Source organism: Amphiura filiformis, chromosome 10 (assembly GCF_039555335.1).
Source record: "Amphiura filiformis chromosome 10, Afil_fr2py, whole genome shotgun sequence".
Classification (NCBI taxonomy): domain Eukaryota; kingdom Metazoa; phylum Echinodermata; class Ophiuroidea; order Amphilepidida; family Amphiuridae; genus Amphiura; species Amphiura filiformis.
Genome location: NC_092637.1, coordinates 55,793,391 through 55,814,188, shown reverse-complemented (window position 1 = coordinate 55,814,188; position 20,798 = coordinate 55,793,391). Strand labels below are relative to the sequence as shown.

Here is a 20,798-nt window from a genome sequence, read left to right as displayed (position 1 = left end):
AAAAGTAAATTCATTAATTGATTCCTTATTTCATTCATTCATTCATTCATTCACAAAGAATGAATACAAAGAATGTCATTCTGATATCAAATAATTTTGATTTTTGAAATTCGCAATTTAATACACATTTTATGGCAAATCATTAAAATTTATATTTTTGATATTTAACAGTACTCGAAGTAAACTTTATAAATCTGATGATTTATACTTAACGTGTATGTAGGTGGGATGAAATGCCGAAGATCAATTGAAAATTTTGACCTTTCGTATTGAAGATATGGATTTTTTTCCCAAAACACCAAAAAAATTAGGTCTTTTTGGGAAAAAATCTATATCTTCAATATGAAAGGTCAAAATTTTCAATTGACCGTCGGCTTTTTCCTCCCTGCTACATACACTTTCAGAATATATCATTAGATTTATATAATTTACTTCGAGGACTGTTATATATCAAACATTTGAAAAATATCAAATTTTTATAATTTGTCATAAAATTTGTATTATATTGTGATTTTCAAAAATGAAAATTATTTGATATCAGAAAGACATGCTTCGTATTCAGAATGCAATTCGATAGGTCTGAGGTGCTCTCATGTCCCACAAAAAATACTGTCGAAACGCAATAAACGCTCATTTTAGATCCCTTAAGGGCACTTTTACCAAAATGCCCATCGATATACCAAAATCGCCGAAAAGGTACCCCAAAACCGTGGCACATCCCCGTATACCTTCAACCAGGAAGAACCCCTTCCGGGGCGCAAATGTCCTAGTAAAATCTAAAACCTCTGGCCCCCGATGAACATGCAAAATAAATAATTAATTCATATATTTATTTATACCTTATTTCATCATCTATGATTTCATTCATTCATTCATAATCATTCATTCACTCATTCGTTCGTTCGTTCAGAAAAGCCCGTGATTGTATTCGTCGTGTTACAAGTTGTGACGTACGTGTACATATAACCGCTAGCACAGTTTAGAAACGTACAGTTTTTACGGCATGCGTCTGCACTATTCTTTTAAGTAATAAAATATACGTCATTTTTTACGCTTTGACGTGTGTAACATTTAGTTAATTCACACCGAGGCCTAGTTAGATTAGCTGACTGTTACATCCTGACCATTATACACAACACTAATTATGTACGTCAAGTATGAAGGGTAACGTAGAAATGGGTTCACATACACAGTAAATTGCATAAAACGTGATTTTTGTGGCATATTTAATGTAAAAATGACTTTGTTTTGAAATGTTTTTTATGTTTACTTTGATGTTGCAATCAGCAGCGTAGCTAACTCTTTAGTGTGTGGGGGTGTGTGTGGGGGGGGGGCAACACCAAATATTCGTCCACATTTTCCAACATTTAGACCCATTTTTAGTCATAAAGACATGAACATTTCTGGTTGCAATTACTTATTTGCATTTCACCCGGGCATTTCATGATTAATGAATGGTTTACATACAGGCCCCTACGCAGGTGGTGGTGTGCGAAGGGGGCAGGCGCCCCCCCCCCCCCCCCCAATTTGCAAAAGTCCCAAAATATTACAAGAAAAAATTATGTTTATAACGGTTTTTTGGTTCAAAAAGGTCAAAATTTTGGGAAGAAAGTCCACTTTTCTCAAAATTGCCCCACCCCTGGAAAAAGGTCCACTTATGTCAAAATCAGCACCCCCCAAAAAAAAAAACAATCCTGCGTACGGGCCTCCTGTTTACATACTTTATTCTTTCTTTCTTTAGTTAGTTAGTAAATGCTGTTGGTAAATTCTTTACAATAACAACAACAAAATATTAAGAAATATTGAAATAATATTATAAATATTAATATATTTTTATAGAAAAATATCACTACGTTCACAATCATAACGGCAACAAATATGTTCAACAACGATGAAGATGAATAGAATGTGCAGCAACGACAACAAATTCATTTATTCAGCAACGATGAAAACGTAACGCAGCAACGATGAAAACGATTTTACGACAACAATGAAATTCATATTCAGCAACGATGAAAACATGCAGCAGCAACAATGAACACAATACTACGGCAACAATGAATGTACGTTCATCGTTGGCGTATATTTCATCGTTGTTGTTGCAATGTCCGATTGGGCTTTCCGTAAGAACTAGCCCCGTTCCACAAACCGCGACGCCTCTCGAATAGCGAGCGGAGTGAGCACCGAGCATATCAGCTACTATTCTACAGTTGGAAAATCATCATACAGCTAGAGTACAGCACAGAAACCAGTGCTACGCTGTGTATACAATGTATGGAGCTGAAATGTAGATTGTGACAGTTTTGTCAGCACTCAGTGGCGCTCTGCATTGGAGTCGGCCTAAAGACATGTACACGTCTTGATACCTGGATCTTGACAAATCATGAGACTGACCCATAATTCATGTTGTGTTGGTAATTTACTCAGCGATTTCATTTCTGCGGAGATTGGCGGCGCCTGTTGATGTGTTTCGCAATGAAAAGACTCATACTTAAAAATCATAATGACCTCAGGTATTGTACAACATATAAATGAACTCATACATTCGTCAAATATTTGGACTCATTCGTTCTGAATTACAGCAGTGATTGAACAAAATAATAAACTCATTCTTCCGGCATTGGGACTCACACTTTCAAGTAAACAAATCAAGGCAGATCCACGCACATACAATTGTTAAAAATCAATGACAGCAATCAGTAGAGTAAGACAAACATTGTAGATTTTAAGAAGCTTAAGGTGGTTGTGACGCTCGTTTTTATTGTGGTTCTTTATATATAAAAAAAATGTTTATCTGCTCATATATTCTTCTCTCATGCTCTGCATTGTGTATTATTTTTCCCTCAATATGGTTTTAAATAACCAGCCCACGCGCCGACCGCTCGGATCCCCATTCTTTTACATTTACTAGTGCGCCTGTAGCTGTAATGGCCCTGTAGCTATTAGGGCATCAGATGCATGATAGCGATACATGACCTCTGATGACCGTTTTTGACTTTATGACATGTTCCTGACATATCAATGATTCTTTTTACCATGTTTAAGCCCAATGGACATACTCGTAACATTTGACCCCATACGATCTTTGACCTCGAGTGACCTTGGTTTTATGTTGTTCATGCTCCCATGATATGGAGAATACTTTTAGCCAGATTGGGCGAAGTTTGAAATTTTGACCCTAGATGACCTTTGACCTGGGTTGATCTCAATTTTGTTTTGCACATATATTCCCCTTATATCAAGGATTCCACTCACCAAGTTTGAGCCCAATAGGACAAAGTTTGAAATCCATGACCTTTGACCTTTCACCTCGGATGACCTCCATATAATGTTTTTCATGCTCCACCCACCAAGTTTGAGCCCGATCGGACAAAGTTTGAAATTTGCCCCCTCCGTAATGACCTTTGACCTCGGTTGACCTCGATTTTATTTTGCGCATATATTCCCCTCCTATCAAGGATTCTACCCACCAAGTTTGGGCCCGATCGGACAAAGTTTGAAATCCATGACCTTTGACCTTGACCTCCGATGACCTTCAAAACTACCCTATAAACAGCACCCGCCTGGTACCCATCTATGTCCGAAATATTGGAACGATGCGTCGAAGCGCTGCGAAACGCATTGCCGGACAGACACACAGAGCTCATTATTTTATTAGTACTAGTGCACCTGCGGCTATGAGAGCCCAGATGCTGTGAGAGCACTGGCATGATAGCGATACTGTTTGACCCCAGATGACCTTTGAACTTGGATGACCTTGGTGCAATTTTTTTCATGCTCCCCTCAGTCATACGAAGGATTCCACCTATCAAGTGTAAGCCCAATAGGGCAAAGTTAAATGTAGCTCCTACATGACCTTTGACCTCGGTTGACCTCAATTTTGTTTTGCGCATATATTCCCCTCGTATCAAGGATTGCACCCACCAAGTTTGAACCCAATAGGACAAAGTTTGAAATCCATGACCTTTGACCTCGGATGACCTCCATATAATGTTTTTTATGCTCCCCTCATACGAAGGTTGCGACCCACCAAGTTTGAGCCCGATCGGACAAAGTTTGAAATTTGACCCTCCGTAATGACCTTTGACCTCGGTTGACCTCGATTTTATTTCGGTCATATATTCTTCTTGTATCAAGGATTCCACCCACCAAGTTTGAGCCCGATCGGACAAAGTGTGATATTTTGACCTTTGACCTTGACCTCCGATGACCTTCAAAACCACATGGCCAACATGCTTTTCCCAATACCTATCTATATCCGAAATTTCAGCGGGATGCGTCGAAGCGCGGCGAAACGCATAGCCGGACAGACAGATAGATAGACAGACAGATAGACAGATAGAGACCGCTATACTATGGTGTGGTAACCGCTCTAGTTTACTTTCATGTACCTATACTGCCAAAGCCCCATGGTTCAGCTATGGTGCGGTAACCATACTTTAAAGCCCCATGGTTCAGCTATGGTGCGGTAACCGTACTTTAAAAACTTGTTGCAACTTGGTTGTGCAATATACTGCAAGCCCAATACTGCAGTCAGAGCTATTTATATACTGCAAGCCCATTGCAACTTGGTTGTGCAATATACTGCAAGTTATATACTGCAAGCCCAATACTGCTGCAAGCCCAATACTGTAGCTTTGCAGCAATGCATTCTGGGTAGACATTACAGTGCATTTCAATTTGGGCAAACAGCCAAAAGCTGAATGAAACTTGTCCAGAGTTGCCCATTACACATCTTTGTATCCACTTGCTGCTGTTTTTGCTATCCAGTTGGGGTATTTTCCCCCCTAGATGACCTTTGACCTCGAGGGGTCCCTTCGAAAACCACCCGGTCAACATGCTTTTCCCATCACCTATCCATATCCGAAATTTCGGCTCGATGCGTCGAAGCACGGCGAAACGCATAGCCGGACAGACAGACAGACAGACAGATAGACAGAGACCGGCTATTATTTTAGTAGTATAGATAGCTATATACAGAAGTATACAATGCATTAATTACCTGGTCTTCTCATTTTGCAAATATAGCCTGATACCCACTGAGATTCACAGCCTAGATCGTTCCACAAGCCAAGCTCATCACCATGCCGGAAGTGTGCGCAATCTTCAATTCCACCAGAATTATCAGGTTGTTGTGGTGCCCAATTTGTATATCCATACTGTTTATGAAATTGCATAGGAAACAGGAATCAGTAATACTGGAATTGCGTTTTACCCAACAAACACCAAAATGGTTTTAACATGTTGTAAACCTGCAAAATATTTTGTCCACACTTTGTAGCATTATCTTGCATCAAAATAAAAAAAAATGAAATGTGTTCTGTTATGTTATTAAAATGCTTTTGACCATGATTAATTAGTATTGATTGATTTATCAGTCCGGTGCGACTGCCTAGCCAGGAAACACTACCCGAGCATGCCGCATGTTTCCAGCCCAGCGCCGGCAGCATAGACCAATGAAACTCTTCCGATTTTGGCAGACTAACCCCGAATTGTAAATGATCACTGATCGGGAGAAATTTAATTGTGTACACTTTGTAATTTGAAAAAAAAATCACATGGGAGGGGGGAATATTCACTTATAGGGAAAATTATTTTGTATATCCATTAATAATAGTCATCTTACTTCTTCACTCTAAACCAAGCAATAACATATGGTCATGTTTTTTATGTTGGGCACCAGTTGCGTTGCATGTGTATTTTTCAAACAAATCACGTCCTTTTTACAGGTTTGGTACTATAACTTAGATTTAGTTTACATTAGAATCCAATAAAAGTCTATATATTCTGAGAGCATATACTCAGACGATTTCAGAAACGATACAATGGGAGTCATTATACAGGGTGACCCATATAATATACAGGGTGTAACAAGCAAAATAAGGATGAAAATATTAATTCAGTTAGGGGTGTCACCCCTCGACGTACATTGATAATGTAAAGTTTTGACACATGTTTAATATAGTTAACTTAACTGCCCACCCAGCCATATGGAACTTTTAGCGGTCAAGTACTTCAATTATGTAGATACAGGGTGGTCAAAAATCTATCAATATTTATATGAATTTCTTCAAGACACCCCTTATCTGGCAGTGGATATGCAAATTTTCATGATTGAGGCATCTAACTAGATGTAAAATAAGCTCAACAATCCAGTTTTGAAAGTTAAAAGAGAATTCGACAAAGCGTTTTCATAAAAATGGACTTTTAGGATCAAAATTGAGCATGAGGGCGCTCTTTCAGATTTGTCGCAAACTTTCTATGTTTTACTAATTTTTAGTTAACTGAAGTAAAGAGGATCACAACCATTTATTATGTTTTGTTTTTGCACCCTTTTGAATGTTGCCTACATTAAATCCCTATTCAACTACATAGAGGTCAACGAACTTTATTAATGAAGAAACAAGTAAATAGTAATTTTTAATTGTCTAATTAACAAATACTGAGGCAATGAATGCTAAACATGATATCACTTGGCTGAGATCAAGTACAAAAACAAGTAGAAATCCATTGTACATCATTGTGATCCTCCGCCACATGATCACCATTGTACATTATTGTGATCCTCCGCCACATGATCCTCCGCCACATGAGCCACCCCTGACTAATTAGACTTAACGAGTTACAGTAATTAGTACAAATGAAAATCATTAATTTTTGTTTCAGAAATTGAAAGACCAATGTCTAAGGAAAACAATAGTACTAAACAAGCTCATAATAAATATCAAATAAACAAGCTACATGCATGTAAACACGTTTTGATGAGTAAGAACGCAACAAAGCCACCCTTTTTAGGTGCCCAGTATAAAAAACACGACCATATATCATATGAATTAGAGCATTACATTGTGGGATACCAATTCCAAGTTGGCTGGGTAGAAAGTGTTGCCTGGGCGGGCAGTCGGACTGGACTGTTTATCATGTTTATATACACTAGTTGTTCTTGAAATGTTTCTTTCCTTAAAAAATTCTTTAAGCAACATCGTGTTTATGTATATTTTGCCCAATTTCATGCACTGAGTCAGACGGAGTCAGCAATTTGTTAACTTAAGTTATCTAGTTTAATAACGACCTAATATCACTAGATTAAGCTGTATTTACACTGAGCGATTGATTGAGCGACTGATTTCCATTTTACTACATTGCTCAAGTGTAAAAGTGTGATAAGGCCTTAGACATACCGGAGTGCCGTCATCCCATATCCAAGATCCTTCTGTTACGATATCTGTGAGGCCTATCCACACGTTTACGTTGTCAGATCTTACAAAATCTATAGAAAGGGCATGAATATTTCATGTTTAACACATCTGCAACTTCGATATCATCAGTTGTGACATGATATTGACATGCTTGTGTTAGATTCCACTTTCAAGCAAGTGACAACTGCATTCACTATTACATGTATAGTGAAATAGGTAAGACGAAATTAATGCAGGAACAACTCTTTATAAGATCTGTCTCGCTGGACTATATAATTTACATTTTTCTGCTACGGTGGTAAATATAATTGCAGCCCTTAAAGGATGATTCCGGCAATATGAGTTTGTTTTAAATTAAACCACGTGATTCGTGCTTGATAATTGTTTTTCTAACATATAATGCATAATGTTATAATTGCCGGAGTCATCCTTTAAAATTGTAGATATTTATTATAAAATATCTATTAAAAACCGCAACAAATTAACTCGCTTCCAAAAGACCATAAAGACTTGTGGAATTTTAAAATAATTGCGACTGTGGACAATCGTTTTTCGTCAACAGCGTAAGTGACCTAAAGAAAACCAATTCTACATTCTGATTTCGTACTTATATTATTGTGCTGGGTGGAGCAAAAACATTCGATTGAAACAGAATCAACAATAAAATGTTTTTCAAAGCAAACTGCCATAAAACATGCCAAACATTCCTCAAATCAAATGATGTGTATTACGAAATTGACTTTTAGGCCGATGTAGTTATTAATTTATGGTAACCAACATAACTCACCATTAAGGAAACGCTGTTCATCTTCATCATGTATACTAGTCAACTCCGACCCTCTTTCTTGGCAATCCGTACGTGCATCCAAGAATGATATCTGCCCATCATTATTTTTGAAATAGCAAAATTCACTTGATGAGATCCATCCTGGAGGGCAGGTTTCGGCTGTGGAATATTTTCACATTAAAACAAATAATTCATCAGCATGCAATACCTTTATATGAAATATAAAGTACAAATCTGATACATGTTTTATAAACTTTATATTTTTAGAAAATAGAAATATCAAGTTCTTCGATTTAAATAAAATAAAAATATTACAAACTGCAATGCTACCCATTATTGAAAAAGGAAAACGATCATGCATGGCTGTCTGTTTGTGTTGGGATATGCTATGTGGGATCAGTAAAAAAGAAGAGTGCGTTTGTTAAGATGCTTCATAACTTTTCGATATAATATGAATGGAGACGCGTGGTTGGTCTGATAAAAGTTAAAAAGATGTGTATTTGATTATACCTTAACCAAACACTGCCAGGTTTATTGGTCGGATGTGCGCACCCAGGTCGCTCAAACCGAGGCACACATGCTTTGGTATTTATTGCGATGGGTTTTGACATACATATTGCTCACAGCGTTGCAGAAAATATTCGTGCTGTCTATATACTCAGGAAACTACACAGGCGATAGTGTACATTTAAAAGAAATAATTGTTATACAACTTGGATGAACTAGAATTACTTGTATGCAAATCCGAAAATTGCAACAGATATTTTCATTTCTTTAAGATTTAGCGGTATTGCCAGATTTTACGTACAGTTGGGCTACATTAATAGCCTGATTATAGTTTTATTAATACTGGCAAAATACTTGCTTGTATGTGCTTGCTGTTTTATCTATAGCGTATATAATCTGTTAATGATACGATACGCCATAGCCTCGTTATAGTTTTATGAATACTGGCAAATTACTTGCCTCAATGTGATTGCCTGCTTTGTTTAGCGTATATAATTTGGTAATGATACGAGACGCCCTCCATGGACGAAAAAGAAAAAAAAAACTCTTTTTTTCTTTTTCGTCCATGGAGGGCGTCTCGTATCGTTACCAAAAATATTAGTCTGTGACGCCCTCACTCAGCTTTGCTGGTTTAACGAGAATCCATTAATCGGTGTAATGAATAACTGGAGCTAAAAGGTGCAAGGTACAATTCGGAAGTAAATTACTGTACCGTGCCAATTCGATTTTCTGATGGGGTGTAAGATGAGCTGTGAGTCTGTGTATATACTAGATTGAGGGATCCGATACTGATAAGGAAATATTCCTAGTAGGCCTATAATATCTGGGTAAACGTGGAAGTTAAGAACTTAAGAACGTCATTTGTATTATGAAACACTTAAGGCTAAAGATAAAAATTACATCTTGTGAAAATGTTATTCGGGTCAAATTTATTGTCAGAACACGGAGATAAAATAGCATTGAAATAGAAATAGATGTATCAAGGACGTTTATGAACATTAAGAAATAGATGTATCGAGGATGTTACGTTTATGAGCATTAAGAAATAGATATATCAAATTGTTATACGTTTATGAACATTAAGAAATAGATGTATAGAGGATGTTACGCTTATGAACATGATTTTCAACATTGTTAACAATTGCTAGTATGTCAACAAATGAAAGTTCTGTAATTTGTTTAAATTCTTCAATACTAAATTCTTTTGGATGTCATCAAATTGAAAATCTCTAGTCAAATTTTCGATGTATTAACAACTAGCTATGTATCAAAGCTTAACTTCATGTACAAAACATTAACGCTCTTATCTTGTAAACATTGTATACCCATAGCTACTTTAATGAACAATAAATGTTCTGTAATTGTTCTTTATCCTTCATTTCTATTAGACTTTCAGTGTATTAGCAAGTACATGTATGATGCATATGTATAACAGCTGTTATTCGTTTGTTAACACTTTTTTTCATAAACATAGGATACCCAAAGCTACTTATTATGCTAACAATGAACGTTCATTGACTGTTAGGTTAAGTAAACGTTACATGATGCACTCATGTCTACAATAGAATTCACCACGACCTTTGCAGGAATTAAACCCCATTAAAAGCTATTAAACCAAGATAACACTCATTGAAAACAGCTCAACTATGTTACATCAGATCTTCTCTGGTTAAATCCACACACACATGTGTCTGTTTTAACTGTGCAATGAGCAATGTGCTGGTATTAATAGTTTCAGTTGGGTGAACGATTATAAAGCAAACGCAAGGTAACAATTACTGTGTGGCCTTTGTTCACGAAATGAGACAATAATGTGCATATTGTTAACCACATTCTTGAAAATGAGAAACATAATGGCTGTGAGCCGTAACACGGTTTGGAAATAATTTCTTCATATTTTTGGTGTTATCTGTCGTTTACATATCCTTCCTAAAACACCAAAGTGCGAATATTTCCAAACACCTAAATTAGCTAAAAATTTAGGACATGTTACAAAACTATATTTTCTAGAATTTCAGAAGAGTACTTTTAATATTGGCCGGTTATTTTTCATGTGAAAGATCCGCCAGTATTGGTGCAATCAGCATTAGCGTCACAGTTATCAGTACCAGTAACACATTCATCAATATCTATACAACAATGTATGAAATAAGATATATTTATCAAAATGGACTACTGAATGGGTCTGTTCTATTAATCCTACCTGAATATTAGTTTTGAAAGGAACTAATTTGCTTTAAAAGCTGAAAGCAATTATAGCAGAAAATTTAAGTATGATACCAATGCACCATTTTTAAAAGTTATAGCGTACGGTTCGCAATTATTTGAAATAAATGGCGATATAATGGAACCAAATAGACTAACCATGGCATGTTATTCCATCTCCAGTGTATCCAAATTTACATGTACATGTGAATGATCCTTCGGTATTGGTGCATACAGCATTTACGTCACAGTTATCAGTACCTGTAGCACATTCATCGGTATCTGCACAAAACATGTATGAAATATGAACAGTTTCTCCTAAATAGACTATTAAAAGTATTTTTTAAAGGCACACTTTGGTTTGATCTTTCGATATATAAATGGAAAAGCCAGCCTCCGGAACTGTAAGGTAGGTCTGATAAAGTTCGAAAAGATGTGAATTTGATATCCTCACAAGAGGGAAAATCGTTGAGACAGTTGATATTTAGTGCAACCACTTATTACTATTTTTCAGCATTCAACATTAAATAAGTCGAGCGGGGATGCATGAAATAAACAAACTGTCCCAAGCTTTTCGCGCAGGATTGCTAGTATCCGGGCGTCATTAAAGCATTTGAGATAAGCCCGAACCTATCCCCAACCCTTCCAATAAAATGTTGTTGTAGTACATAATAGACTAACATAATGATTACGATCACCTGTGAAAGATCCGACAGTATTATTGGTAAAAGCGGTATTTGGGTGTATTTGGGTGTGCAGTTATTGGTACAAATAACACATTCATCAATATCTGTACAAAAGTGTATTGTGTTTTCGTTTTTCGACTTGTTCTTTTTGTCACCTACGACGTGTTTTATGAAGACCTGAGCGCAAGAAGACCGTAAGTCCACTTGGCCCCTGAACATGTATAAACTAAAGTTGCGTATAGTTTCGTTTAGTTTGGTAATGTTTTATACATGTTCAGGGGCCAAAACAAACCTTTCACAACCTTTCGTGATGTTTTCACCCTGGAACATGTATTAAACATTATAAAACCCTAAGAAACTATACGTAACTTTAGTGTATACATGTTCAGGGGCCAAGTGGACTTACGGTCTTCTTGCTCTCAGGTCTTCACACGTATTATTAGTAGTACGAGTAGTAGTAGTAGTAGTAGTAGTAGTAGTAGTAGTAGTAGTAGTAGTAGTAGTAGTAGTAGTAGTAGTAATAGTAGTAGTAGCAGTAGTAGTAGTAGTAGTAGTAGTAGTAGTAGGGCAAAATTGCAATATCGTCCTGTTACCGCGCTTCCAAAATGAGTTTATCGAGACGCTCACGTGCGAAGTGTGCAGAAAATGAGTCAAAATAATCATAAATTGGTAAATTTTGATCCGATATTACGGTGACCGTCTGACGGAACGGTTATGAAAATAGCTTGAAATAGCACGTCCTATGACAAAGTAGCCCGTCTCGGTCGTGCAGATGGGCGCTATTTTATACATTGTTAAATGGGGTGTTCCTTCTTTCAGCAAGTAGCCTCATAGCCGTTGAGTGGTACACTGATAGTCCGTGGCTATTATATATATATACAGAAGTATACAATGCATTAATTACCTGGTCTTCTCATTTTGCAAATATAGCCTGATACCCACGGAGAGTCACATGGGTAATCGTTCCACAAGCCAACATCATCACCATGCCGGAAGTGTACGCAATCATCATTTCCTAAATAATTATCCGGTTGTTGAGGTGCCCAATTTGTATATCCATACTGTTTATGAAAATGCAAAGCTTACAGGAATCAGTAATATACTAGAAAGCATGTGTTTTACCCAGCAAAAACGTTATACGCGTGCAAAATATTTTGTTCACACTTTTTAGCATTATGTTGCATCAAAATTAAAAAAATATGTGTCAATTTATGTTATTAAAACGCTTTTTGACCATTTCATATTACCAACATTAAACTAAATGCAAACTATAGATAGCGCTATTTATCCTAAATTATATTTCTTCATTTGCAAGGATAGGTGATTAATACTGCCATCAAAACAGCTGAAATAGGTGAAACAAGCAACGAGGAAATTTTATAAACATATTTTATCAAACAATAAAAGGAATTATTTGTATTAAAAACTTTAAAGAGTAATTTCCAGTAACTAAATAGTGCCACCAATTTTGTCATGAATAGATATATTTTATATCCGAAAAAGCTATAAAAATGCTATAAAAGTGAATAATTTTGTAAAAGTGGAAATTAAAGTTGAGAATGACTCAAAAGTATCTGTATACTTTAGCATGATATCACATTTAGCTGTTTAAGCCTAAAATTTGGTTGTACATGATGTTTTGTTTAAAAAACTTATAAATGATCCGTTCAAACAACCGTGTCTTCACTCTAAACCAAGAAATAACATATATTTCATTTGAATTAGAGCATTACATTGTGGGATACCAATTCCAAGTTGGTTGGGTAGGAAATATGTTGCCTGGGCAGGCAGTCGGACTGCACTGTTTGTACACTAGATGATCTTGAAATTTGTCTTTCCTTAAAAAAAAAAGAATTTTTAAGCAACATCGTGTTTATGTATATGTTGCCCAATTCCATGCACTGATTCAGCCGGAGTGAGTAATTTGTTAACTTTAAGTTATCTAGTGTTAAAGTTAAAAGTAAAATCCTTCCCAAGCCTTTCGGCCCATTGGGCGGCGCCTATCTCCGTTTCATAACCCTAGGCCACATGTCTGCAAGCAGAAAAGCTACAGTAGGGGGTAAGTCCACTGGTAGCCATGTGTTTAACTTTCCCCACTCCATTCTTTCAATGCCGAACGCCTGGCAAGAAGGTACCACTTTTAAAGCCTTTGGTATGGCCCGGCCGGGATTCGAACCCACGATCTCCCGATCGTGAGGCGGGCGCTCTAACCACTAGGCCACCACGCCGGTTTATCTAGTGTAATTACTACCTATTATCACTAGATTAAGCTGTATTTACACTGACGATTTTTTTCCCATTTTACTACATTGCTCAAGAGTAACAGAGTGTAAAGCTTAGACATACCGCAGTGCCGTCATCCCATATCCAAGATCCTTCCGTTACAACATCTGAGAGGCCTATCCACACGTTTACGTTGTCAGATCTTACCAAGTCTATAGAAAGGGTACGAATATCACATGTTTAACACATCTGCAACTTCGATATCATCAGTTGTGACATGATATTGTCAATGTGTTACATTCCACTTTCAATCAAGTGACAACTCCATTTACTATTACATATATATAAACTCAACCCAGAAAGTACCGGAACGTTTATAGATGGTCAGATACATCGGGAACTGAAATTTATAGCAAAAACTTATTTAATGTATATAAAGCGCAGCTTTCTCCTGCGCATTTTGATACCTCTTTTGTTGCTCTACGATATCATTTGGTAGAGTTATAGGCGCTTGAGTGGCTTCAAGTCGGATTTTGAAAGTTGCACTTAGCTCCTATTCAAGCCAAATGCGTTTTACTGTGACCAATAAATGACAATTGAAGTGATAGACAGTGATGGTGGGCACGCCAAGTATTGAGATGTCAGCAGAAAGAGTTCATGAGATAAGTCAGAGATAAGTTAAGGGTAGCAAGTATTGAAGTTGGAAGGAGTTGAAGGAGTAAAATGAAGTAACGTTCATCGGTGTCCTTTGCCTTGATTTTGTGTTTGTGTGTGTGTGTGTTCACGACGAACGCATTTGGCTTGAATAGGAGCTGAGTGCAACTTTCAAAATCCGACTTGAAGCCACTCAAGCGCCCATAACTTAACCGAATGATATCGTAGAGCAACAAAAAAGGTATCAAAATGCGCAGGAGAAAGCTGCGCTTTATATACATTAAATAAGTTTTCGCTATACATTTCAGTTCCCGATATATCTGTCATCTATAATCGTTTCGATACTTTCTGGGTTGAGTTTATATAGGGAAATAAGTAAGACAATATTAATGTAAGAACAACTCTTTATAAGAAATGCCATAAAATAAGTCAAACATTTCTTTAAATTAAATGATGTGATTGACTATTACGCCGACCTAGTTATTAATTAATGGTAACCAACATAACTCACCAGTAAGGAAACGCTGTTCAGCTTCATCACGTACACTGGTCAAGGTGGCCCCTCTTGCTTGGCAATCCGAACGTGCCTCCAAGAATGTTATCGGACCATCATTATTTTTGAAATAGCAAAATTCACTTGATGAGATCCATTCCGGAGGGCAGGTATCAACTGTGGAATATTTTCACATTAAAACATAATTCATCAGAATGCAATACGTTTATATAAAATATAAAATGCAAATCTGATAAATGTTGGCAAACTAAACTGAGCTCAAAAAGAAACTTGTAATTTTTTACAACTTGTGAATCACAAAGTCATATCTTAAAATACTGTCAATCAAAATGAACCAAAATTACACACAGGATTACCTTAATACTCTACTCAAAACACATGTCAGTAACCAAGCAGTTGTCCAACTGACACAACAGCAAAATGCACTGTCATGGGACAGCTTCCTGGACTTCCTTCACTTTCACAGTCCAACATTTGGTACCCAGGACAAAAAATCTGTGAGAATGCATACAAGATCCTTGCACAGATGATAAAACGGTGCTGCTTTCTGCTTTTCATACACTTTTTTCATGAAACAGGGCTGCGCTGTGAATGTGGTCAAGGAAGCTGTCCCATGTCAGTGCATTTTGCTGTTGTGTCAGTTGGATAACTGCTTGGTTACTGTCATGTGTTAAGAGTAGAGTATTGAAGTAAATCTGTGTGTAATTTTGGTTCAATTTGATGGACAGGATTTCAAGATATGACCTTGTGAAAAATTATAAGTTTCTTTTTGAGCTGAGTTTATATATTTTTAAGAATATAAATATCATGTCTGTAAAGTGACTAATTTATATGTATATATGTTTTTCATTTAGTTTTGCAGCTATTTTGAAAATAGCGCCCTCAGCTACGACCTCCTGTTACCTTCATATTAATAACCTAAATTAGTAGTACATTATTCCTATCAATAAAAATCGAAAATCTGGTTAAACATGCCCCTAAAGTAACTAATTTAACCAGTATATGTTTTTCATTGGATTTTGAAAAGAAATGCCCTCGCGGAAAAGTTCTCAGGTTACGGGCTTCTTCTTCCCCATGCAAAACTGGTCCAGATAAACCATAATGAGAATTTCTTGTTCTCCATGTGGTACTTAGCTCAGTTTTAACCTGGTCTACCAGCCTCCGGAACATTGTGGTTGATCTGATAAAGGTTCAAAAGGTGTGTGTTTTGCGCACCCAGGTCACTCAAAGGGAGGCATGCGTGTTGGGGTTTTTTGTGTGTGTGTGTTTGTGACGGGGTTTGTGAGTACACCCCAGTACAAATTGATTGCCATCATGATTAATATCATCATCATCATCATAACAGTTATTATCATGATCAATTTAAAAATAAATACAATGTTCGTTACTCAATTATAGCATAGTTATCACTATCAAAGTATACGCATCTAAAACTCAACAATGCTTGAATACATTGGATTTGTTTGGCAACATGCATGTTTTTTCTAAATGAAAACATCATATATCTGTTTTGCTACTAATAGTTCTACCAACGCATATACTACATTCCTTGCTAAAACTGCAATTTGGCATACATCGGGGAGACACACAGAAAATTCTGACTGAGGCTGACAAAAGTAAAAAACAAGAGCTACCAGAAATCCATCTGGGGTTGTTATCCACTATTACCGACCATGTGATAGATAACAATCATGTCGGTACCTGGGAGAAAGCTAGGATTATGGGTAAATACAGCAACATAGTATAAAAGATGGATCAAAAAAGCAATCACCATAAAGAAGCAGGGCAACACAATGAACAGAGACGAGGAGCAATACAACGGAAGTCAAATATTTAACGATCTGCTAGCTGAGACAAAATCAACTAGATATATTGCTATTCTGTAACGGCCCATAACGCATCCATTTTATTTTTAAATCATACCATGTAAAAAGTATGTTTTTAGATAGCATTTTCATAATTTATAACTTGTTTTTAAAATCAAATGACCATCTAATGTTATCAAACTTTTGGCGCACAAGTTAGTATTTTAGAAAGCAAAATTATACGCTACTCAAACTTGGTACACGCACCGGAGCGCTTTCACCAGGTCAACCGGCGTCTTCAGTGGATGTTATTGCTCTGAAGATTGTTGTTGCTAGTGATGTAGTACTAGGACACCTCCGATAACGTCACATATGTTGATGACGCCAAACTTGAACATGTTTTGCCGCCCCTTGGTTCCGGGGGGGTGGGTCAGGAGGTTGTCCCAGACATGGTCGATGTCCAACCCTTTTGACGCCGGTTGACCTGGCGAAAGCGCTCCGGTGAGTGTACCAAATTTGAGTAGCGTTAAGTATAATTTTGCTTTCTATTTACGTTTACCGCTACGTATGGATATACATCATTATATTAAGTTAGTCATACTTACCAGTTCTACACTCTCCATGGTAATCAAATGCCACTACTTCCCCAGTTGCACACACCTCCGCTCCGAGGGCACACATATTTGGATAAGTCTTTCCATTGCTACCGCAAACAGGACTATACTCAAAAGTGCAAGGGATCGGGCAATTAGCCTGACCACATTCCCCTGAATAAAGCGCCCTCAAGTCAGGATTGTTGTTACATGCCTCTCGTCGCAGTACACATATATTGTCATACGTCTTTGCATCATTACCACAAACAGGGTCGTATTCTTCGGTACAAGGTATTTGACACGTATCTTGCGAAGATGAACAGAAAGAATATAATGAACTATTAGCAGTGCACTTGGTTGACTCACGATGAAAGCTACAATTAAAGGCCAAATTAGGATCATATAAATGAGTATTGTAAGTATGTTAATGATTAAAAATTACTGAACAATTTGAGCAATACTTGGTCACAACTACAATTGACCGTGACCACATAGTGTGACTTGACTCTAATTGGTTCAAAAGACACGTCACATGGGTGATATGTGCTCAACATGCCTCGTCTTACACAAAGTGTGTAGTAGACTAGATGAAATCTTACTTATGTGGTGTATAAAATGGTTCAAGCGTTTCTAAGTAAAAGTTGTCTTTAAACGGTATGGTATCTTGGCTAATTTAAAGTTGCTTAATCCACCAAAAACTATCTGTGATGCAGAGTTACCATGGTAGACCTGATAACCAAGATAATTGCCATACGAACCAGAAGCGGCTACAGGGCGACAGGTAGCCTACTGTTGTCACGCAGTAAACAGTAATCCGTTGACCGCTATCCTGTCAATCGACGTCTAATTGGGGGGGGGGGGGTTAGGGGTAGGGTTAGGTTGACAAGAAAATACCGAGGTTACCTGTCGTCCCGTAGCCCCATAACCGCTTGTTAAGAACCAAACTTCTTTGCCATGTAACATATTAACTAAACATCACAGATACGGAAAACTTATATTGTTCTAACTACACTGCCCACAGCTAGACGAACAATATAGTACAAGTTTCATGAAAATCAGAGTAACTCTATTTGCTGGCCCCTGTACAACTGCAACTCTTTCTGGCACATAACTGCGCAACCATAGGTCGTAAACGACTAAAATTTATATTTTTGTGATCCTTACAACCGCTGCTGAGTAAAATCTTAGCCCTATATAATCATATACGGTCATTGTGGGGGTCCTTTTGAGGGTTATTGATAACATAAAACTATTGAGTTAAATGAAATTTAATTTAAAATGATTGACTTTACACACTACACAGTCATATGGCTTTCCTACAATAATGACAAGACATTCAATACTGTATACATAATCTGAGCTTCTTTCACTATAATAAAAAGTGACATTTTGAATTGTGACTGTGTCATGTCAGTAAGACATATTTTTTAGAAAACAAATTAATTATATTTTTCATCAGAACTATTTGGAATTAATTGCACATGGGGTATATAAAGTATATTCATCAAAAACCAGGTAAAAACATACTTTGGGTATGATCAAAAGAAAAATTCCTTTTTACTCTAAAATATGATTACACGCGATTAAATGCACTTTGCTTGTCAAAGTCATCGATATAGAATAAAAACTAGATAACTAAAGGACCAATCACAGGACGAGCTAGCTGGTGGAATGGCGACCATTATGCTAATTAGGAGATTGTTGTTTATGTCCGTGACGTCATTTTTTGCCAAAAATTTTTGTGCCGAAAAATTACGAACAATTTCAGTTTTTTTTTCATTACTGTTATATTGTGAAAAACCATAAAGCTGTGGAGTTAGTCCAATATGTTAGGACAATATTCAAACCGAGGACCCCATGTTGACACTGGCTAAATAAGCTGTATTTTCACTCGTAAGGGTGACAGTCACTGTTGCAATTTCGTCATTTTATTTTTCACAGACGAACTGAGAAGATTTGATCTTTTGAGGTCATTTAGTAGAAATGTTTACCAGTCGTTTTGATTTTCGTAACAACAGTTCGCCCTTTGAAAGTGAACTTCGACGTCCGTGGTGCAAAACTTTCTTGCCACCAATTGCCAAGTTTTCTTACGGTGCTTCCCGAAACTTTTTATCGTGTGGTTGATCAGTGCATGAGCGGTAATGACACACGGCACCAGGGCATTCGCTTAACTGCCTTGGTCAAAGTTGATTTGATTGATCATGTCACAAATATTGGTCGCGAATAGGTGACAATTCTTTGAAATCAATAGAATGGTGATACAGTACAGAATAGACTAACCTGTGCATGTTATTCCATCTCCAGTAAAACCGGCATTACATTCACATGTGAAAAATCCGACGGTGTTGGTACAAGCAGCATTTGGATCACAGTTATCAGTACCTGCCGCACATTCATCAATATCTGTACAAAAAAACTATGAATTTTAACACCTTCCATCCCATTGATAAGCCCCATCTTACTTAGTTCATGTAAATAACGTTGTACTTGATTGACAGGGTATTGGATGAGAAATGAAGGACCCAAAATTTTCATAAAATCGTTAAAGTGCAACTGTTTGAAAGTTGCTATATATCTCACTGAACCACAATACATGTTTGAAATGTATGAAATGTATGAAACCTTAATTATGAACATTTTTAACTTATGTTATTTTAACAAAATGCGAAACATTTCTTTTTGATTAATTTGCTTTAAGTGAAACAGGTCTGAATCAAACATTGATGCATAAAACGCCTATATATGTAGAAAATGCAACTTTTTGGCCGAAATTTCATAATCAGTGTAGATAATTGTTCGAGTAGTTTTGGATTATGTCGTATGGAGACATACATCTTAGGAACCCTGTAGGCCCACCAGGGCACCAGGGCCCCAAAGGTTAATAAGGGCATTTGTATGGCCTCAAGGCTCTGGGTTGGTACACTAATATTCCATGGGTATTATAAATTCATATGCGTACACGAGCCCCCTAGGTCAAATATCTTGGGCCAAAACAGCCACATGTTAAAACAAAGGGTCGCAGGGAACATCAAACGCGCTTAACTAATAAAAATATCTTTTAACAGTTGGGCAGTTTTTGTGACTCCTGCAAAATGACAATACCTTTAAATTTGAAATATTGTATCTTTCCCTGTTCTGACAAAACAGTGAATATTTACATAGCAGGTTCTTCCTGTCCACTGACGATATGTTAATTAAGTACTATGGGCCTCGGAACCTCAAGTGTTAAAACAAAGTGGCCGTTTTGCAGCAAATAAGGCAGGATTTAAGTCTTTTAAGGAGTAATGGGCTTTGCCGATGTAATGTCTTTCAACTTGGGAAGAGATGTGAATGTGCGACTAGTCTCAAAGAATTCTAAGCTAAATTATCGAATTTAAGCTTCAGAGGTGTCGAAGCTACACGTCCCAGCATGTGTCCGCCATTGCCAATAATGTGAAAAAATTATTTGGTTAAATTTCGCGTCACATTGTGGTCCGTTATTTAGTTTTAATATGTTTCCGACTATTTTCAATAAGTGACCACAAGTTATACAAAATATCAATATGATTTGTTTCAAAAGTTGTTTTTGTTCTCGAAATTAGTTCAAACCTCCTGATAATGTGTTCATGCTTACTACCTTCAATAT

The 20,798-nt window shown here is 36.9% G+C and overlaps 1 protein-coding gene across 11 annotated transcripts in view; it reads right to left on the bottom strand.

Moving 5' to 3' along the window:
• The window catches only part of LOC140163044 (uncharacterized), a 101,755-nt gene that overhangs the window by 42,767 nt on the left and 38,190 nt on the right, over nt 1-20,798 (bottom strand). For 10 of the 11 annotated variants that reach the window (XM_072186388.1, XM_072186392.1, XM_072186393.1 and 7 more), the window contains 9 exons: nt 19,454-19,576; nt 17,186-17,479; nt 14,773-14,931; nt 13,731-13,819; nt 12,289-12,445; nt 10,858-10,980; nt 7,987-8,145; nt 7,182-7,270; nt 5,003-5,159 (listed from right to left, as the gene is read on the bottom strand). In XM_072186388.1, coding sequence (XP_072042489.1) covers nt 5,003-5,159; nt 7,182-7,270; nt 7,987-8,145; nt 10,858-10,980; nt 12,289-12,445; nt 13,731-13,819; nt 14,773-14,931; nt 17,186-17,479; nt 19,454-19,576 — 1,350 coding nt within the window. The remainder of the gene's footprint in view (nt 1-5,002; nt 5,160-7,181; nt 7,271-7,986; nt 8,146-10,857; nt 10,981-12,288; nt 12,446-13,730; nt 13,820-14,772; nt 14,932-17,185; nt 17,480-19,453; nt 19,577-20,798) is intronic. The other variant, XM_072186396.1, reaches the window with a different exon arrangement.